Source organism: Sorex fumeus, unplaced genomic scaffold (genome assembly GCF_029834395.1).
Source record: "Sorex fumeus unplaced genomic scaffold, SorFum_2.1 ptg000073l, whole genome shotgun sequence".
Classification (NCBI taxonomy): domain Eukaryota; kingdom Metazoa; phylum Chordata; class Mammalia; order Eulipotyphla; family Soricidae; genus Sorex; species Sorex fumeus.
Window position 1 is genome coordinate 19,128,957 of NW_026606130.1, and position 20,659 is coordinate 19,149,615.

Consider the following 20,659-nt stretch of genomic DNA (forward strand, 5'->3'; position numbering starts at 1 on the left):
GGAGACATTACTGGGCCCGCTTGAGCAAATTGATGAACAATGGGAGGACAGTGCTACATTCTACAAAGTGTTCAACATAGATTCAACAAAATATTGGCAAAACATTTTCTAAGGACAGTTGTTGCTGTCACTATTTATAATGGCCCTTTTTAATATGTATATAATGATGACTTAATAGTTTTCATTTTTGTGTCTCAGGCTACTAATAGTAAATATTTTCCCCCTTTTTGAGGGTAGGGACCCTCTTAAGCAGTTCTTTGCACCCTGGGCCACTATCAGCAATACTAAGCCTGCAAGCTGAGGATGCGTGCTAAGGATTGGCAGTGGTATGACTCAAGTTATATTAGATATTGAACTCAGAACATTCTCGTGCAAGGCATGCACTACAGCCTTTTGAATTCTCCCTCTGTCCCTAAACAGTTTTTCTTGTATTTATCTGTCACCTGTACTTCCTCTTTGTTGAATGATCTGTTCATGTATAATCTTTTACCCATTATATGCATACACATACATATATATGCATATATATGTATATATATATATAGGTTTTTGGGTCAAAACATTGGTGCTCAGGGGTTAGACCTGGCAGTGCCTAGGGAAATATACAGTGTTGGAATCAAACTCAAGCTCCTGCATGCAAAGCTTGTTTTCAGCCAGTTAAGCTATATCACTGTCCCCAGTCTTGCCCGTTTTTACATATACAGATACAAATACATATACGGATGCGGTTTTATACTATATGACATTTCTGTGAATGGTGAATCACATATACAACTGTAATTTCTCAAAATTTCCTAATTTATAGTAGATTATATCACCTTGGATTGTGTAAGCACTTTCTCACATTTACACAGCAACTAAATCACCTAACAATGCATTTTTCAAAATGTGTTCCCATTCTTAAATGTTGCATAACTGTATTCTGTTTCTAAGTCTTTTGTCAGATAGCTGTTTTACAGATATTTCCTCCTAGTATTTTGTACCTAAGTGGTGCATAGGAGGCCTAGTGACCCCATTCAACAGTTCTTTTTAAAATTATTTATTTATTTATTTATTTTTGTCTTTTGGGGGTCACACCAGGAGAAGTTCAGAGGTTACTCCTGATTCTGCACTCAAGAATTACTCCTGGAAATTCCTCCAGAACCATATGGCATTCCAGGGATTGAACCTGTGTCATCCTCGTGCAAGACAAATGCCCTACAATGCCCTCACCTACATACTAACACTTTGGCCCCCACTCAGCAGTTTTTTTTTCCCTTTTTTGGTCACACCCGGCTATGCACAGGGATTACTCATGGCTCTGCACTCAGGAATTACCTGCCCCTGGTGGTGCGCTGGGAACCATATGGGATGCTGGAAATTGAAAGCAAGTCGGCCATGAGCAAGGCAAACAACCTATCCGCTTTGCTATTGCTCCAGCCCCCACTCAGCAGTTCTTGACCTCTGTAGTTCAATGCAAAATTCTCGAAGGTTTGATATAACTTGGGCCCTGCAGTGCTGGGAATTATCTGGCCCCACCTCAGCAGTGTTCAGTGGCCTATGAGGCCATACCAGTTGGTACTTGGGGGGCCGTTAGGGTTTCACCCTGCAATTCTCAGAGAGCCATGCTGTGCCAGGTATCAAACTGGTAACTGCTGCATGCGAGGCAATAGCTTTAACCCCTATACTATCTCTCCAGCCTTTCTTTATTTTCTTTTAAGGGTCTTTTGCAAGAAAACATTTAAGTTTTGTTTTATATTTTATAGGACAGTTTCAGTGTCATGTCTAATAATTTTCCAATTATACAAATGGCAGTCTTATAAAAACTGCATGTTTTACATTTAGGAAAAATTAATCTATTTGTGGTAATTTCTATATAAAATGTGGGATGTATTAGTTTTCATAGGATTACCAGTTTTCACAGTTGAGAAGTCATTTCTTTATTGATTTGCCTTTCAAACAAGCCTCTTATTATGAAACTGAGAGTATCAAGTAGTTTGGGGAGGAGAGGGAAAGAAGAGTCAGACTAGAATCGATATAAAGACAGTAGTAGAAGGCCTTAGGCATATTAATGGTGATGCACTCTCTGTAGCACTGTCCTCCCCTTGTTCATTGATTTGCTTGAGCGGGCACCAGTAACGTCTCCATTGTGAGACTTGTTGTTACTGTTTTTGGCATATCAAATACATCACAGGGAGCATGCCAGGCTCTGCCATGTGGGCAGGATACTCTCGGTAGCTTGCCAGGTTCTCCAAGAGGGACAGAGGAATCGAACCCGGGTCGGCTGCATGCAAGGCAAATGCCCTACCCCCTGTACTATTGCTCTAGCCCCTGATGGTGATGAAGGTACAGTGAATTTGTATATTGGAGTTATACACATTAGTACTATTGTGACCATGTTATGTCAAATATCATATTATTTTTAGCAATCTTTCGTCCACACAGTAGCAATCTTTTGTCCGCCTGGCAAGCTACCCGTGGTATATTTGATATGCCAAGAACAGTAACAATAACATTTCCCTTACCCTGAAAGAGCCTCCAATATCGTTGGGAAGGACAACTAAGGAGAGGCTGCTAAAAATCTCAGGACTGGACGAATAGAGACATTACTGGTGTCTGTTTGAGCAAATCGATGAACAACAGGACGATGGCAGCGATACAGTGAATCTTTTGTCCAAGAGGGATAGATCAATGGATAGGGGTATGTACTTTGTCTGCTTTGATCCCCCATAACACCTGGTCCTCCAAACTAAGAGTAGCCCTAGTTTGTGGTCTTTGGTCTATTTTTTGATTCCAGCAGTTCTTAAATAACATAATGGACACTTTATAAAGTACTTTATGTCACTTATTGTGCTGTGCTCTCTGTAATCTTTCTGTTCCAAGTTCATTGGGCAAAGCAACATGTGTGTAATAATCTGAAACTGCCTCCTTAGATGAAGGGCAAAAGAGGGCAAAGGAAAGGGCAGATCACTCATTTTTGGTAGTTGACATTTTGATAATCCAGGTAACTTACATAGAAAATTTAATTCTGGAGCCCACAAGATTCTTTTCAGATTTTACCCTGCCCCCAAAATCTTTAAATAGTCTCTAGAGAGGCTTAATTGGATTTAACCATGTATGCCATCTGGTTAGTTATAGCAATACATTTTATCTTAAAGATATGTCTTTGGACAGCTTCTGGAAGTTGGAAAGACAATTGTAACCCACTCTTTCCAGGAGGAGATAGGGGAAGGCTTTGAGGAACCTCTGGTTGCCCAGGTCTGACTCCCAAGTCTTACTGGGAATTTTTTTGCAAATTTTTGTATTTTATTTTTAAAATATAATTTTATTAAATTTTTTATTAACTTTTTAAAAAACGCACAGCAGAGCATGGCAAGCAACCCATGGCATATTCGATATGCCAAAAACCGTAACAATAATTGGTCTCATTTCCCTGACCCTGAAAGAGCCTCCAATACATTGGAAAAAACAAGTAAGGAGAGGCTGCTAAAATCTCAGGGCTGGGACAAATAGAGACATTACTGGCACACACTCGAGCAAATTGATGAACAACAGTATGAGAGCGATAAAGTGACAGTAATTTTTATTAAAAAACTGATGATGATTGCAGGGAGATGCAGATCAAAACAACTATGAGATATTGTTTCACAACACAGAGACTGGCCCACATCCAAAAGAACAAAAGCAACCAGTGCTGGCGCGGATGTGGCGAGAAAGGGACCCTCCTTCACTGCTGGTGGGAATGCCAACTTGTCCAACCCTTTTGGAAAACAGTTTGGACAATTCTCAAAAAATTAGAATTTGATCTCCCATTTGACCCAGCAATACCACTCCTGGGAATATATCCCAGAGAGGCAAAAAAGGATAGTCGAAGTGACATCTGCACTTGTTTGTTCATTGCAGCACTCTTTACAATAGCCAGAATCTGGAAAAAACCTGAGTGCCCGAGAACAGATGTCTGGTTAAAGAAAGTTTGGTACATTTACACAATGGAGTACTATGTAGCTGTTAGAAAAGATGAAGTCATGAAATTTACATACAAGTGGTACTACATGGAAAGTATCATGTTAAGCGAAATGAGTCAGAAAGAGCTGGATAGACACAGAAAGATTGCATTCATCTGGTGAACATAAAGTAACAAAATGAGAGACTAACACCTAGGAGTGGCCGAGATTAGTACCAGGAATTTTGCTCCATGACTTGGAAGCTCAGATAGAGAAGAGAGCACCAAATAAAGGGTGTTGGGAGGATCCTCCCAGGATAGGAGAAGCATGCTGAAAATAGACTATAGACCAAACATGATTGCCACTCAATGCCTCTCTTGCAAACCACAGGACCCAAAAGGAGAGAGAGAACAAAAGGGAATGCCCTGCCACAGAAGCAGGGTGGGATGGGGGGAATAGTGGGTGGGAGGGATGCTGGGACCCGTGGTGGTGGAGGATGGGCTCTGGTGGAGGGATGGGTACTTGATCATTGTATAACTGAAACCCAAGCACAAAAATTTGTAAGTCTATAACTGTACCTCATGGTGTTTCACTAATAAAAAATAAATAAAATAAAAAACCTGATGATTGGGGCTGAAGTGATTAGCACAACGGATAGGGCGTTTGCCTTGCACGCAGCCGACCTGGGTTCGATTCCCAGCATCCCATATGGTTCCCTACGCACCGCCAGGAGTGATTCTTGAGTGCAGAGCCAGGAGTAACCCCTGTGCATCATCAGGTGTGACCTAAAAAGCAAAAAAAAAAAATAAAAAAAGATCATTTAGTTGCTTCAGTCATTTAGTGTTCCAGCACTACCATTGTGACCTTCCCTCCAACAATTTCCGCAGTTTCCCTCCCAACCTCATTCAGCTCCCTTAGGCAGAAAACAAATTTACTTTATATTTCTTGCTCCATCAAAATTTAAAGAAATCGCAGCTAGAATTTTCAGAAAATAAACGATTAAGCCAATTTCTGATTGATATAGTATTTTAAACTATGTAAATAAAGAAATTAAAACCATTTAATACAATAAAATGCCTATTCTTATTTACATAACTCTGGGATCTAAAGTATATTGCATTAAATTTTATTTCATACTTGGTAAGAATCATGTCTTACCTCTCCTTAGTAAAACTTTTAAAAATATTCTGTGCTGATATAAGAGTTTACCTGAAATAGGCAAGAACTACTTATGTAAATTTTTTATTCACCGACACTTTAAACATTGTGTTTAACAAAGTTGTTTATGATGATTTGTTACAGTTGTTTATGATGATCCAACACCAATCCCACCACCATATCCTTCCCCCCCCACTATTGTCCACAATTTTCACAACCACCCCTCAAGCCTGTCCCTATAGAAGGCCCACAATAATTTAGTTTATATTGCTTGCTAGCAATAAATTCCTAATAGAATCATCAGACAATATTTCCTTAGTAGAAAATTAGTGTAAGTTGTTGTATTTCACAATGGAGACATTAAGTCCTTGTTTAAGGGATTACTAAAATGTTATTACAGGTTAAGCTTTTTGTTAATGTTCTGCTAGTCGAGATTGGTTGGTGTCTATGTTGGGTTCTATCCAATCTGGTGTACTGATGTAGGATAACACTACTGCTGGATTATCAGTAATGTTGAGTTTTGAAATGTTGAGAGATGTGTTCCAGGAAATGCAGAATTTAAAAAAAATAATTTTTATTTTTTATTGAATCACTGTTGGATACAGTTATAAAGCTTTCATGTTTGAATTTCATTCATACAATGATCAAACACCCATCCATCCACCAGTGTACATTTTCCACCACCAATGTCCCCAGTATACCCCCCACATTCCACCTTGCCTCTATGGCAGACGTTCTCCTCCATACTCACTCTCTACTTTGGGATATTATGATTTGTAATACAGATACTGAGAGACTATCATATTTGGTCCCTTACCTAACTTTTGGCACACATCTCCCATCCCGAACTATCCCTCCAACTATCATTGACTTAGTGATCCCTTCGCTCTTCCAGCGGCCTTCTCCCCCAGTTCATGAGGCAGGCTTCCAAACATGGAGCAATATTCCTAGCCCTGTCTCTATTGTCCTTTGGTGTCAGTCTCATATTATGCTATTTTATATTCCACAAATGAATGCAGTCATTCTATGTCTGTCTGTTGCTGACTCATTTCACGTAGCATGAGAACTCTCCATGAGCATCCACATATAAGCAAATTTCATGACTTCATCTTTCATAACAGCTGCATAGTGTACTACTTCATTTTGTAGATGTACCAAAGTTTCTTTAACCAGCCATCTGTTCTCGGGCACTCGGGTTGTTTCCAGATTCTGGCTATTGTGAACAGTGCTACAATGAACATACAGGTACAGATGTAATTTCTTTTTTTTTTTCTTTTTGGATCATACCCGGCAATGCTCAGGGGTTACTCCTGGCTCTGCACTCAGGAATTACCCCTGGCGGTAATCCCCGTATGGGATCTTGAAATCGAACCCGTGTCAGCCTTGTGCAAGGCAAACACCCTACCCACTGTGCTATTGCTCCAGTTCCAGCAGATGTAATTTCTACTATGCTTTTTTGCAACCTCGGGATATATTCCAGAGTGGTATTGCAGGGTCACATGGCAGCTCAATTTCTAGTATTTGAAGGAATGCCCATATTGTTTTCCAAGAAAGCTGGACCAGTCGGCATTCCCACCAACAATGAAATGAAAGAGAGTCCCTTTCTCCCCACATGCTCACCATCACTGGTTCTTGTTCTTTTTGATGTGTTCTAGTATCTGTGGTGTTAGATGATATTTCATTGTTGTTTTGGAAATACAGAGTTTTTAACTTTCTGGAATAGCTGGAGTTAAATTTTTAACTGGGCAGCAGTTTTGGGATGTGGATGTGACTGCCACCACTTTCACAAATGTTGGGCGAAGTAGCTCATCACAACTCCAAGAGTGCCTGGAGATTTCAGTCACAGAGACCCATATGCCTGGACTCTTGGCAGGTTAATTTCTCAGTGAGTCCTCGTCCTGAGAGGATATATTCTGGCCAGAACCATGGCAGCAACTTGGAGTGTGGCAGTGAGTGGCTGCTGGGGCTTTGGGCTGGCACTGGCCTGCACCATTCTGGAGTGCCCAAGATGTCTCAACCATGAAGAGATGTCCAAAAAAATTTGTGAATAATTCATCTCTTTTGAAATTTATTTATGTGTCTCTGGAGAAAGACTGGTAGATGAATTTACGTGGTATCAGAGGTGGATCATGGGCATGACTGCTGGCACTTCTAAAAGCTCAGAGAGATCGAGGAAGGTAGCCTATCCCGACTGCATGAAAGCTTGGAGATTTCAGTCATAGAGACCACATACCTGAATTTTCATCAGGTTATTTTCTCAGTGAAACTTGGTCCCAAGATGATGACGTCTGACTGCAGGCATGGTGGTGACTTTGGAATGTGAGTGCAAGTGGCTTCTGAGGCTTTCTTTCAGCAGGGACTGGACCTGCCCCCCTCTGGCTTGCCCTGAATGGCTTGGCTATGAATGGATTGTACAATAACATTGATTTATTCTTTCTGCCTTGCCACAGGGAGATTAGTTTTATTGGGTTACACCCATCACAGTGCTCCCATTCCTCTGCTATATTTGTAATCTCTTTCTTTGTGCTCTGCTTCCCCAACTGGTCAATCACCTTTATCTCCTAATCAGACTCTGTTAACTTGTAAATACTGTCTTTCTCATCTCCTTAAGTCCTTTGTATAGTTAATTCAGAGCAATGTCCTTTTTCTATAGACACAGGAAGACAAGTAATGCTATGCTTTTGTAATTTGGGAGTTAATTGGCTCCAAATGATAGTCACTCCTGGGCATCTGTTCTCTCCACTTAAGCCTCAGTTGCCCTTATTTCCTACCACCTCAAAAGCAGGGTCCCGATGAGGGACTGATGGACCCAGGGCAAGCTATGAGCTACCCTGGCATCAAAATGGGCCAGGCCAAAGCGTCATAATACTTAACTATAAGTTAAGAGCATGGTGGTGGAAAAATTCTGTCATGATCCAAAAAGTAACAACTGGATTAGGACCCTACTAGGGTTAGGAAAGACTAATCTGGCCTGAGCACTGTAGTCTGAGATCTATAGCGAGATGTCCCCAGGATAGCAATCCTACAAGCTTAATATATCTCTTACTGTGTCTATGCAAAATGGCTAATATTATTAAAGACTAGAATTAAGATGCATGTTTAAATAGCTATTGGACTAAAGAAAGGAGAAACACACCCTAGGTGGTATTTCTCCCTTGAGTAGATATCCTGGCTGGAAGAGATCAGGGAGGGTTTTCATATGTTGATTGTGCTGCTGGACCTGGGTGTGGTTGCTACCATGAGTTTTGGAGGGGGTAAGAGACTAGAGAGACCAGGACTGCAAGACTGAGTGTGGAGAAACTAGCAAGGGGCACAGGAATAGAATATAGGGGAATAATGTAGTAGAGGGGAAGAATGTAGAGGAGAAGAATGTAGGAGCAGGGTTTGGGGGAGAGGAATCAGAGAGGATCAAGGGGAATGCAAGAGAAGGAAAAGAGATTCAGGGAAGGAGAGTCAGAGGAGAATGGAGACGAGATTGGAATAAACTGCAATTCATACCAACGAGCCTGGCCCTTGTTTCCTCACTCGTCCGGCCATGGCATTGGTCGTCCCCAAGTGGGGAAGCAGCCTGAGAACCACAAACACAAGTGGCGAGAGAGAGCCGCGGGTTTCATATTTATTTTATGAATACACATGGGTGTTCAAAAAATTTGCAGTTGGTTGATCTCTTTTGAGATTTTTTTTATGTCTCTGGAGCAGAGCTGTTAGATGAGTTTACATGGTACTAGCATAATTTTTTTTATAATGTAGGAGTATTGCTATTTATTCAACCATTGATTAAGCTGACTGAATTGGACATGAACTCCACATTACTTTTCCTTTTTTATTCAGAATGTTAATTTTTTGTTACTGTGCTCGAGCGGGCCCAGTAATGTCTCCATTAGAGACTTTGTTGTTACTGTGTCTGGCATATCGAATACGTCACGGGGAGCTTGCCAGGCTCTGCCCTGCGGGCAAGATACTCTCGGTAGCTTGCCGGGCTCTCCGAGAGGGGCGGAGGAATCGAACTCGGGTCGGCCATGTTGGCTGCGTGCAAGGCAAACGCCCTATCGCTGTGCTATCGCTCCAGCCCTTAATTTAATTTTTTAAATTATTTTATTATTTCCCCCAACCCCTTTTTTTTATTCACCATGAGATATAGTTACAAAGTGTTCATGTTTGAGCTTCGGTCATACAATCATCAAACACCCTTCCCTTTACCAGTATACATTTTCTACCACCAACATTCCCAGTATTCCCCCACCCCCACCCCTGTTCCAACTCTTACTCTGCCTGTGTGGCAGAAAATTTCCCCCATACTCTCTCTCTACTTTGGTTACATTCGATATTTCCACACTAGTCTCACCACCACTCAAACCTGCTGAAAAGGCAATTCTAGACAATTTTTTTCATATTGCTTGTTATGGATAGAATATAATGTCTAGGAAATTCTATGTCATTCTCTTCTGGGAACTTTAGTTTATAATCTCTGGGTCTTGGGTGTTTATTATATTACATGGCGCCAGGGGCAGTTTGTGAGCATAACTACCAAGCTTCTGGTAAACTGGGGACCTGAGGGGAGGAGACCCAGTTCCAATCCAAGCAGTCTTGGAGATCTCAGTTACGGGTTCCCACACACCTGGGTTTTCCTGCTGGTCTGTTCTTTGGTGAGGATCATCCCGTCTTGGGTGAGGCTCGTCCTCTCTTGGGTAAGGCTCATCTGAGCGTGTGGAGAGTGGCCTTGCACTTGGCGGCAGTTGATTTCTGGAGGTTTTCAGCTGATGGAGCTCTGTTTGGCATGGGGAGGGAGACTCACCCCCCCCCCAAGGTGCCCCGGTGAAGACAGCCTGGTGCGGGGTCAGGACATTTTGCAGCACTCTCTTCCAGGACCTTTAGTTGATAGTCTCTGGGTCTTGTTTGTTGATGAGATTGCATGGCGCTGGGGGCAGTCTGTGGGTGTGACTGCCAATCTACTGGAAAACTTGGGACCTGCGGGGATGAGGCCTAGTCCCAATCCAAGCAGGCCTGAAGATCTCAGACATGGGTTCCTGCCTACCTCCACGCTAAGGCCCTAACTGCATCTTTTGATATCTTTCAAGATTCATGGGGTGGAGTTCATGCCCAATTCAATCAGCCTAAGCAGTGGCTGAAAAAAAAAAAGATTTATTGGTCTCTGAAATAAGGCCAATAAGTGAGCTTATATAGCTAAGCCGGAGGTGGTTTTTGGTTGTGGTTCCCATATGCCTTACTTTTGGCCGTTTAATTTCTTGGTAAACTTGACCCCAAGTTTTTGGGGACTGACCAAAGGCACAGCAGTAATTTTGGGGTATCTGGAAGTCTGAAGGCACCATCAGGCTGCTGATGCTCTCTCCCTACAGGTACAGGTTGACCTGCTGGCAGCACCATACCCCTTGGTGCTAGCATGATTGTGAAAGGGGTTGATTTTATAGAATGTATACTTTGGGGCCGGAGCAATTGCAGAGCGGGTATGGCATTTGCCTTGCACCCAGCTGACCTGAGTTCGATCCTTGGCATCGCATATGGTCCCCTGAGCACCACCAGGAGTAATTCCTGAGTGCAGAGCCATGAGTAACCCCTGAGCATCACCGGGTGTGACCCAAAAAGCAACAAAAAATGTATACTTTGGCTTTATTTTTTAAGGATTGTATTCTTTTGATATTTAAAATCTTGGTCTTTTCCATGTGCCCTTTCTACCACCTTTAATAATTCTTCCTCTACCTTTATAAAATCTCTTTTGGCTATGACTGTTCAAGTACTGAAAGTAGTCATCCATAATTTCCTGACTTTAGAAATTCTATTCCTTCTAACAGATTTGTTCATTCACATCGTTAATTTGCAGCATAGTTTTTAATCTGTCTGTATCAGACAATTTTAAAGAGACCCACCCAATTAGAAAGAAATTGACATGTTGAGTAGTAAGAGAGGTGAATATTAAAAGATACTGTTTGGATGGGGGATGGGTTTTCCTTCTAGAGAGGTGTGTGTGTGTGTGTGTTAGTGTGTGTGTTAAAAGGCTTGAGATAAAATTTACCATTTTAGTGTTCAGGCATGTGGTAGCCCCTTGAATGCTATCCTGTTCTTGAGAACTGCCTGGGTCCTGAGCACCTTGATGTGTAGTACTGGTGGCTCCAAGTTCCCAAGAACACTGCCAAGTTCCCAAATACTACAAGGTATGCCCCCCCCCCCGACAATTTAAAATTACCACCTTAATGATTGTTGGGTATACAGTGCAGAACAAAGATGGCAATGACAAAAACAACAAAGCAAAGGGAACAAAAAATACATTGATGTACAAACATGTATGGATAAACAGCAAAAGTTAGGGCAGGACATATGCCAAACTAATAACTGTGGTCACTTCTGCAGGGGTGTAGGTCCATAGGTAGAAGACCTTTATGTTTTAAGTGATGATTTTTCGTTATTATGTATATTATTAAATATAAGAGGAAAATAATAATTGATACGTAAATGATGGAACCTTGGTACAATGGAATACTAAGTCAATCATGTAGATACTTTGCAAGCCACTAATTTTCTAATATTGTTTAGATTTAGAAACCTTTTTTTTTATTTTTGGGGTCACACCCAGTGCTGCTCAGGGCTTACTTCTGCTCTACACAAAAAAATCACTCCTTGTGGGCTCGGGGGACCATAGATGATGCCAGGGATCAAACTCTGGTTGGCCACATGCAATGCACGTGCCATACTTGTTCCAGCCCCTAAAAAACCCCTTTAACTATTTTGCTTTAGAATGCTTTAGAGATCCTGGGGTGTTACTAGTAGCAAACTGTTAAAATATAAGATTTTAAATATTTTAAACATTTCTTTATTATTACATATTTACATTTTCTCTAAGAAATATTCTTGTTAAAGTTTTTTGGTAGAAAATCCTCAACACTGGAGCTTTGTGATAAATTGGCCACTTCCAGCTTGAGATATCTGTTTTGGAAAAAAATTTAGTATCATGTTAGTAATCTGAGAATGATTATATCCTTTACCAATTCTGCTTATAAGAATTGTTCCTATGAAATAATCCAAGCAACTTACATATACATGTAGTTACCAGAGTCATATTTATAGTTAAAGATTAGAGTTACTTTAATATTGTTTGGTAGCAGTAATCTCTCAAACTATGCTCAAGGGACTCAGGCCACTAAATCTGGCCTCACCGACTCAAGTTATATGGTTGGGACCAGCAATGTAGTGCTACTAGTGTCCAGTGATATTGGAGGCCAACAGGGCAAACCAAGTACTGTGCAGTTAGTGTTGGATATCAAATTTGGGGCCCAATACATGCAATGCATGCATTCCAGCCCCTTTAACTATCTCCTCACAATCTAATACCTCTTTTTATAAAATATTTTTCTGTAATTTAATGACTACAGGACCTGTGGGGAGGTAGGACTAGGGAATAAATGTGTTTTGTTTTGTTTTTATGTTTTATGGTCCTAGGGATCAAACCCAAATGTCATACATGCAATTCATGTACTTGCACTCTTATCATTGAACTGTACCACAGCCTGATTAATATCTTATATTCCATTTGAGGACATAATATAAAATTTGTTCATTGGTAATTAGGAGGTTTTATACATTGTACTTGAAGGGCTTGATAACGAAAAGCCCCTTCTAAGTCAACCCATCCTTATAAAAATAAAGAGTATTTTTAGTTTTATTACCACAACTGATTTTAATTCTATCAAATTTTATATACTTTGGTGTCTCTCTTCTTTCACTGTGTAAAATGTCTTTGAGATTTATCCAAATTGTTGCAAGTATGAGTATTTCTGTTCTTTTTATTGCTGTAGTATTCCAGTGAATGATTATACCACTATTTATACATTCTTTTATGGATACATATTCGAGTTATTTCTAGTCTTGGATATCATGAATAAAGTTCTTGCTTACATTATTGTTTATATATGGGCATACATACCAGCTTCTCCTTGGCAAATATTTCATAGTTGAGTTTCTGTGTCATTTTGTAAACATATGTTTAACGTTGTAAGGAATTCCCAATTTTTTCCCAAACTATAACAATATATATTCTTACTGGCACTGTACCTTAATCTCTAAGTCCTTATTCTTACCAGTGCTAGATAATATTTCATGTTAATCATTTTTGTGGATACATAGTGACCTCAGATAAGTGCTTCTTGGTTTAACTTTCTGGGGAGGTTCACAGCCAGCATGGTGCTTGAGAGACCATTCTATCCTGGGGATCAAATCTAGATCTCCAGCATACAAAGCTTATGTTCCAGTCCTTTGAGACATCACTTTGGCTAAATGTTCATATTTTTTGGACAAAAAATTACATTTAGGGATATTTTCTAAGCTTATAATCGGAAATTCAGAACAAAATTACATTAACACACCCACACTGCACACTGTGTATTTTTTGTCTGTGGCATAACTTTGAACATTGAAATTTGGGAAATAACCTGTCAGGTATTAGATATAGTCAAAATAATGGAAAAGTGCAATCATTCTAAATTGCAATAAAAGCAAATATGAAATTATATATAGAACATAGAACCAATTATAGAAAATGATGTTTATTAGAATAGTCTAGCTGAGCTGGGGAGACGGTTTAGGGGCTTAAAGCACTTGCCTTGCACATAGCCTATCTCACTTCAATCTCTAGTGGTGTATATGGTCCCATGAACACAGAACAAGGAGTATGCCTTGATCATTGCCAGGTGTGACCCAACTCTCCTCTTCCAAACATAAAATAGACTAGCTATGCTTCAATCTATTTTAGTATTATTTTCTTGGCTTTTGGGGTGAAGCACAGCGATGCTCAGGGGTTATTCCTGGCTCTGTACTTCGGAATTGCTCGGGAGACCATATGGGATGCAAAGGATCAAACCCGGGTCAGCAAACACCCTCTGACCCCTCAATTTTTTTCTTCTTGGGTCACTCTCAGTGATGCACAGGGGTTACTCCTGCCTCTGCACTCAGGAATTACTTCTGGCAGTGGTCGGGGGACCATATGGGATGTTGGGAATTGAACCCAGGTCAGCAACATGCAAGGCAAATGCACTACCTGCTGTACTATCACTTCAGCCCCCTGACCCCTCAGCGGTAGGGTGTTTGCCTTTCGCGCAGCCAGCCCGGCAGAGCCAGGTTCGATTCCTCCGCCCCTCTCGGAGAGCCCAGCAAGCTACCGAGAGTATCTCACCCGCACGGCAAAGCCTGGCAAGCTACCTGTGACGTATTCAATATGCCAAACACAGTAACAATAAGTCTCAAAATGGAGACATTACTGTGCCCGCTCAAGCAAATCAATGAACAACGGGAGGACAGTGCAGTGCTACAGTGCTTTTAATTCACTGGTACATTGATCTTCGGGCTGAAAATTTTGGGGCGACCTCAGGAGTGGGGTGGGTCATGTCCCCAACAGACACACCCATACCCCACAGCTGTTGTCATGCAAACCATGAAAATAGTCCAACTCCGCTGCTTCATTACTAATCCCTGCAGATGCCAAGCCAACAAAAAAATCCACGTACAGTGGTTTGGGGATTGAGAACTCTGAAGTCTACTCACGGTGGGGGCAAAAAATGGTCCACTACCCTTCTGTACTGCCAGAAGCCAGAGCAGCCACACCTACATCACACAGCCACTGCCATGTAAGCAATGCTCCAGCTTCACCACTAATAATGGAAGAGATGTAAGCCAAGCAACTAAAACACATCTGCCCAGTTCTACAGATCCTGAACTTCCTGAATACACCTCCAAACTCCACAATACTGACAGCCCAGTAGGAGCACACTATATTAGATGGAAAATTAACATCAAAGTTAACTAGGTTCAGTAAATTAAAATAACAGCTGAAGGCTGAACAAGCAACAAATAGCTTAGTGAACCCTCAGACAATGACTTTAATAACCCCATAGTGAGATATAACAATTTTCACCAATTTTCTTTTACTAAAATATTTCTAATAATTCCATTAGCCAGTTTGTTGTAATAAGCAATGTAAAATAAATTTTTTTGTGTCTGGAATGGACACAAGCTTGGGATATAGGTGGGAAACGGGGGGCATTGGTCAACAGAAGGTCACATTGGAAATGGGGTTGGTGTTGGAACGCTGAATACCTGAAACAGCTGTATTATGAACAACTTAGAAAACCACGTGTTTAGATGACGTTTTTGTTTTTGTTTTTGTTTTTTTGCTTTTTGGGTCACACCCAGCGATGCACAGGAGTGTACACTCAGGAATTCCTACTGGCCGTTCTCAGGGACCATATGGGATGCTGGGAATCGAACCTGGGTTGGGTGGCATGTAAGGCAAACACCCTACCCACTGTGCTATCACTACAGCCCCTAGATGACAATTTTTTTCAAAACTTATTTTATGTCTTTGGGTGGTTATACTATGTAATTTTTCTTTTATTCTTTTGTATTTGGGGCAACAACCTTATTAATATTTTAAAATAGCATAAGATATTTGTTATTTTAAATAATTTTTAAAAACATACACATTTGGGGAGGAATATGTAAGAAGTAGAGTACATACTTACCATATGTGAGACCCTAGATTCTTTCTCAAGTACCAAAAATTAAGTTATGTGTAGTTTTTTAAACTTTTGCATCCCCACCTGGCAGTGCTTTGGAGCTACTTCCAACATAGTGCATAGAGTTCATTCCTCATGTGCTCCAAGGACCATGCTGTTATGGAGATCAAATCAGAATTCTCAAATGCCAAGCACACAGTCCAGCCTTTTGAGCCATCTGCCTATCCAACCCTCTCAATTTAACTTTATTTCATCTTCGTTTAATGTGTGATTGTATGAGTCAGAATGATAGTACAGCGGGTAGGGCATTTGCCTTGTACATGGACAACCCAGGTTTGATTCCTGGCATCCCATAGAGTCCCTCAGCACTGCCAGGAGCGTGTCCTGAGTGTAGAGCAAGGAATAACCCCTAAGTTATGCTGGGTAGCACTATAGCACTGTTCTCCCATTGTTCATAGATTTGCTCGAGCAGCCACCAGTAACGTCTCCATTGTGAGACTTGTTACTGTTTTTGGCATATCGAATACGATTTGGCATATCCCTGGCACAGGGAGCTTGCCGGCTCTACTCTGTGGGCGGGATACTCTTGGTAGCTTGCCAGTCTCTTTGAAAGGGACGAAGGAATCAAACCCGGGTCGGCCACATGCAAGGCAGACGCCCTACCTGCTGTGTTATCATTCTAGCCCGCTGGACTGCAGGGTATGATTTGAAAATGCAAACTAAAGCTTGATTTATAGAACAGACATTTGTAACAGTTTCAAAACCAGAGAGATTTAATAGTAGAAATATCCATAATATTGTTAATTCAAGTTACATAAAATTTTGGAGATTTTGCTTGTTTTAATATCAAAGAATAAAGTCGACATTATACATTTGAGACATGTGTTCTATCAATGATATATATTCCCAGCTATGTATTATAACATAATTAACTAAGATTAAGATTATATAACATATATAATAAGAAGATTTCCTATATGAACATTATACAAATGAAATAAGTAGCAAAAGCACCTGAGAATAGTAATATTGGATGACATAGATTTATCATTACTTCCTTCAGGATCCAATTTTCTTAATATTAAGACTTCATTTGCTATAGTTTATATTTAAATATTTTTCTACTTATGTTCTGAATCTACTTGATGAAAAGGTCTAGCTTTATTGTAAACATTTTAAAATCTGTAGTTAATACCTTCAACAAAATTGACATTCTAATGCTGACATAATCTTCTGGGTGTGTTAAGAACAGTATACAATTAATTATACAATCCTATGGAAAATCAAAACAATGGGAAACACCCCTGAGAGTAAAAATACATTATTATACTTAATTTGTCATCGGTTATTAAAAATAATTTTGCGGCCACCATAATATTTGCTTTATGGATCATAGTAGTAATTGAATGGACTTCTTAGAAGTGGTAATGAACTGTAGTCCTGATTTTCCATTTTTCAAGCACAGCCATATAATTCTATAAATTAGTATATCAAATGAACAAGAAACTTCCATCAGTGGCAGAAAAATCACTGTAACTGTGACCTGTGTGATCATTTAATGAATTTAGTCTAGGTACATCATTTATTTTGAATTTTTTTAAATATATTACAGATTTTTTGTTCTATGATCCCTTATTCTTATCCATTCTTTTTCTGCAACCTGACAAATTGCTTTCTTGGGTTTCTTTAAATATTTGCTTTCTGCTATTTTTACTCTTAAATTATAAATTGCATGAAAAATATACTGTATCTTCTTCTGAATACCTGATATTCTAATATCCAGTCCAGGACAGAAGATAAAATAGAGCGATTCAAGAAAGCCGTTGAGTACTATTCCATCACAACAAAACTCTCTTCACTGCCAGTGGGCCCCACCTCTTTTCTAGGTAAGGACTAAGTTAGCCCCTCAGGAAATCCTAGACCAAGGTGGAATTACTTCATATCATAAGTTCCTCCAAGTCATTCTTGTTCAATAGACATTCTCCGTTTGATTTCCACGTAAAAAGAAGGTGACAAGAGAAAGAGCCCTAATTTATGAATTTATAGATGGGATCCAATGCTACTTCCTTAGCTTGGGCTTCTTCTGGCACTAATCACTTTTGTAACTTGGCATATATGAAATTGTCCTCCCTTTGGAGTCAGGTCCGAGTTTGAATTTCATCTCTGTTGTTTACTAGATGTGCGATCTTGGCTAGTTACATTTTATTGGTTCTGGCTCATGATACGTATTTTATGGGATTGTTATTAGATATAAAATTTATGTAAGCTCCCTGGCATGGCACAATATAACTATTCCATAAATTGTAACTTATTGTTAATAATAATTATTCATGTGATATGGATTAGAAGAATGCAACATGGTAGAATTACTAAGATTGGCTAAAGTATCACCCTTTCTCTTGGCTTCAGGTTGTCGGAATAATCGACTTGGAAATCCTCCCATTCCACAAAATCAAATGGGAACAATCCCTGCTGGAAAGCCAGTGGTGAGTATCTTATACATAGCCTGAGACCATTTATTAATACTAGAATTGGGTTGTTTCCCAATTTTTATAATCTGAATTAAGGAGTTAGGATAATTCTGTGCTGTCAGAATATTAAGGCCACATATACCTATGTTATTTTCTCATCCTGACACAGACTATTGAAAGAGTATTCTTTTTCAATTTTTCAATTCTCCTTCCAAATCATACCTACTAGAGCATTGTAAAGGTAGATTAGCTAATATAAGAGAATGGTTCTAGGGGACATGATTTAGTCCATTGTCTTGCCTCTGGAGGATTCTATCTGTATATTACTTTTAGAATTATTTCTCGTTATTCTCAGTAGGTCCTTTATATCCCAACAAATCCTTTTACTGGCACCATCCACTATATCATAACTTGTGAGGGAATCATCTTGGAGTCTCATAAAGTGCTTAATAGCTTTTCTATCTGTTTTATCCTTTAGTTCTCTCACCACATGTCCCAGAAAATGAAATATCCACCAACATTCCCAATGGGACCCAGCTCCTCTCTACTCTTCTCCCCCCAAGCTTTGGGGGAAACCCAGGCTTTTTCTGAGGATCCTATGCTGCAAGACAACCCCTTTGCAAATTGGGCTGTCCCTTATGATTCCTCTGCATCCCAGTTTCCCAGTTATCTGGCTTCCAAAGGCTCACCTACTTTGGGACCAGACTCTTCCCACTCCTCTTCCTCTGATGGTGATGAGCCAAATGGACCCAGTTCTGAGTAAGTATCTGTTAAATACCCTGAGAACAACCTTTGGAAGCATCTGTATTTTTCTGCTGGTAGCCTGAAAGGGGATATGGGGCATAGTATTTTCATGACTTAGCTCCCAGCTTTTAAGAGAACTAGGAAAAATCTATACTTGACTACTTAATTTATGCTCATTTTGACCATGTATATATCCTAGTTTTCAGTTACCCAGGCAACTAAAAGGCAGTTTAGCAACTGATTAAGGAAGCCCTGGTATGGGCATACTATATATCATATCATGACTGTCGTTTCTCAGTTTTTGAGGTATTGTGGGTAGGTTGTAAAAATAAAAACAAGAAGATTTAAAGAGTTGAAGTATTGAAACAATTGAACAGTTATATTGATTATTAACTAAGACAGAAATCTGGGGATTCAAAGAATAGTGTTTTATATTAGCTTCTTTGTTCTTGGCTTATTCCTCCAATAATATTTTTTATTGCAGATTATTCCTGAGAAATGGATGTTGAGGTTTCAGTTATATATATGTTTTTGTTTGGAGGCCATACTCAGATCTTATCCTATGTTAGTGTCAGGGGTTGCTCCTGGCAGTGCATGGAGGACCATCTAGTGCTGGGAAACAAACCTTTGCTTCCTGCATATAAAGCCTGCACTCCAGCCCATTGAGCTATCTCTCCTTACCTCAGTTAAAATTATTTTCTTAGACTATATGCAGACGCTAAATGTACTCTCTATTATATATGTGTGGCAGTTTGTACACTTTTGTTTATGGGTGAGCTCAGTCTATGTTTGAGGTATGTGGCCTAGAGCTGAGTGCCCCTGGCCCTTTTAAACATGCCAAATTTCAAGGTTTAGGGTGGTTCCTGTGACTTTAGATCACAGGAACAAACCTTAGGTTTGTGTAAGGTGAAAGAAGTCAGGAGGGCAGTGATAACCAGTGAGAAGAAAGGTATTTGGTCCAGAGGTTTATATGATTCCCTGGTAAAAAAGAGCAGTTCTCTTGGAATTTCATTATCAACCTCCTTTTGTTCTTCTGTACTATATTTCTAAAACTTTTAGTCACGTCACAGAAACACCTCAGCAGCCGCCTGGATGGGAGGATCCAAATGGTGACAGGGGATCTTGGATACAGCCTGTGGATGCTAGAGTTTCAGATACCAACCTGGGTAATGGTGAGCCGCACATCCCATCTCTACTGTCTATGTCCACGAGGAACCACATGGACATCACCATTCCACCTTTGCCTCCAGTAGCTCCAGAAGTTTTGCGAGTTGCTGAACACAGACACCGAAGGGGTCTTATGTATCCATATATCTACCATGTCCTTACTAAGGTGAGAGAGTACATTGGCATCTGCCTCCCTGCTATTAACATGTAGTTCATACTTCCTTGAACTGTAAGTTATCAACAAAAATTGTTGGTATCTGAAGGAAAATTTAAAAAGTTCAAATGTGTTGGGTCCCCACATTGTTTTGAGGGCACCAGGTGAGTCATGATCAACCAGCTTTGAACTATGCAGTAAATGTGGCCCCCTGGAGTACAAGTATAATTATGAAATTTTAAAGTAGATAAAGCACTAAGTTGGTGTTCTGGTGTCAAGATAGAGACTTTTTGCTCTTAATTTTTCTGTCTTCTTTTACCACTCCAATGTTCATTCTCTCCTTCAGTCTTACCATACAAATCTGTCTAGCAACAAAATGTCTCAGATGAATTTTCCTATTTAATCAGTTATAGTCATAGCAGAATTCATTTTATAATTATCATTATAATTTGGGCTACTCCAAGCTCTGTGCTCATGTGTTGCTTTGAGCAATGATCAAGTGATGTTGTGGTATTGGGGATT

The 20,659-nt window shown here is 40.0% G+C and overlaps 1 protein-coding gene across 1 annotated transcript in view; it reads left to right on the plus strand.

The window, feature by feature from the left end:
• FAM120C (family with sequence similarity 120 member C) overlaps window positions 1–20,659 on the plus strand; it is a 200,961-nt gene that overhangs the window by 106,705 nt on the left and 73,597 nt on the right. Inside the window, exons 5-8 of the mRNA XM_056129974.1 lie at window positions 17,385–17,487; window positions 18,011–18,087; window positions 18,551–18,831; window positions 19,876–20,149. Coding sequence (XP_055985949.1) covers window positions 17,385–17,487; window positions 18,011–18,087; window positions 18,551–18,831; window positions 19,876–20,149 — 735 coding nt within the window. The remainder of the gene's footprint in view (window positions 1–17,384; window positions 17,488–18,010; window positions 18,088–18,550; window positions 18,832–19,875; window positions 20,150–20,659) is intronic.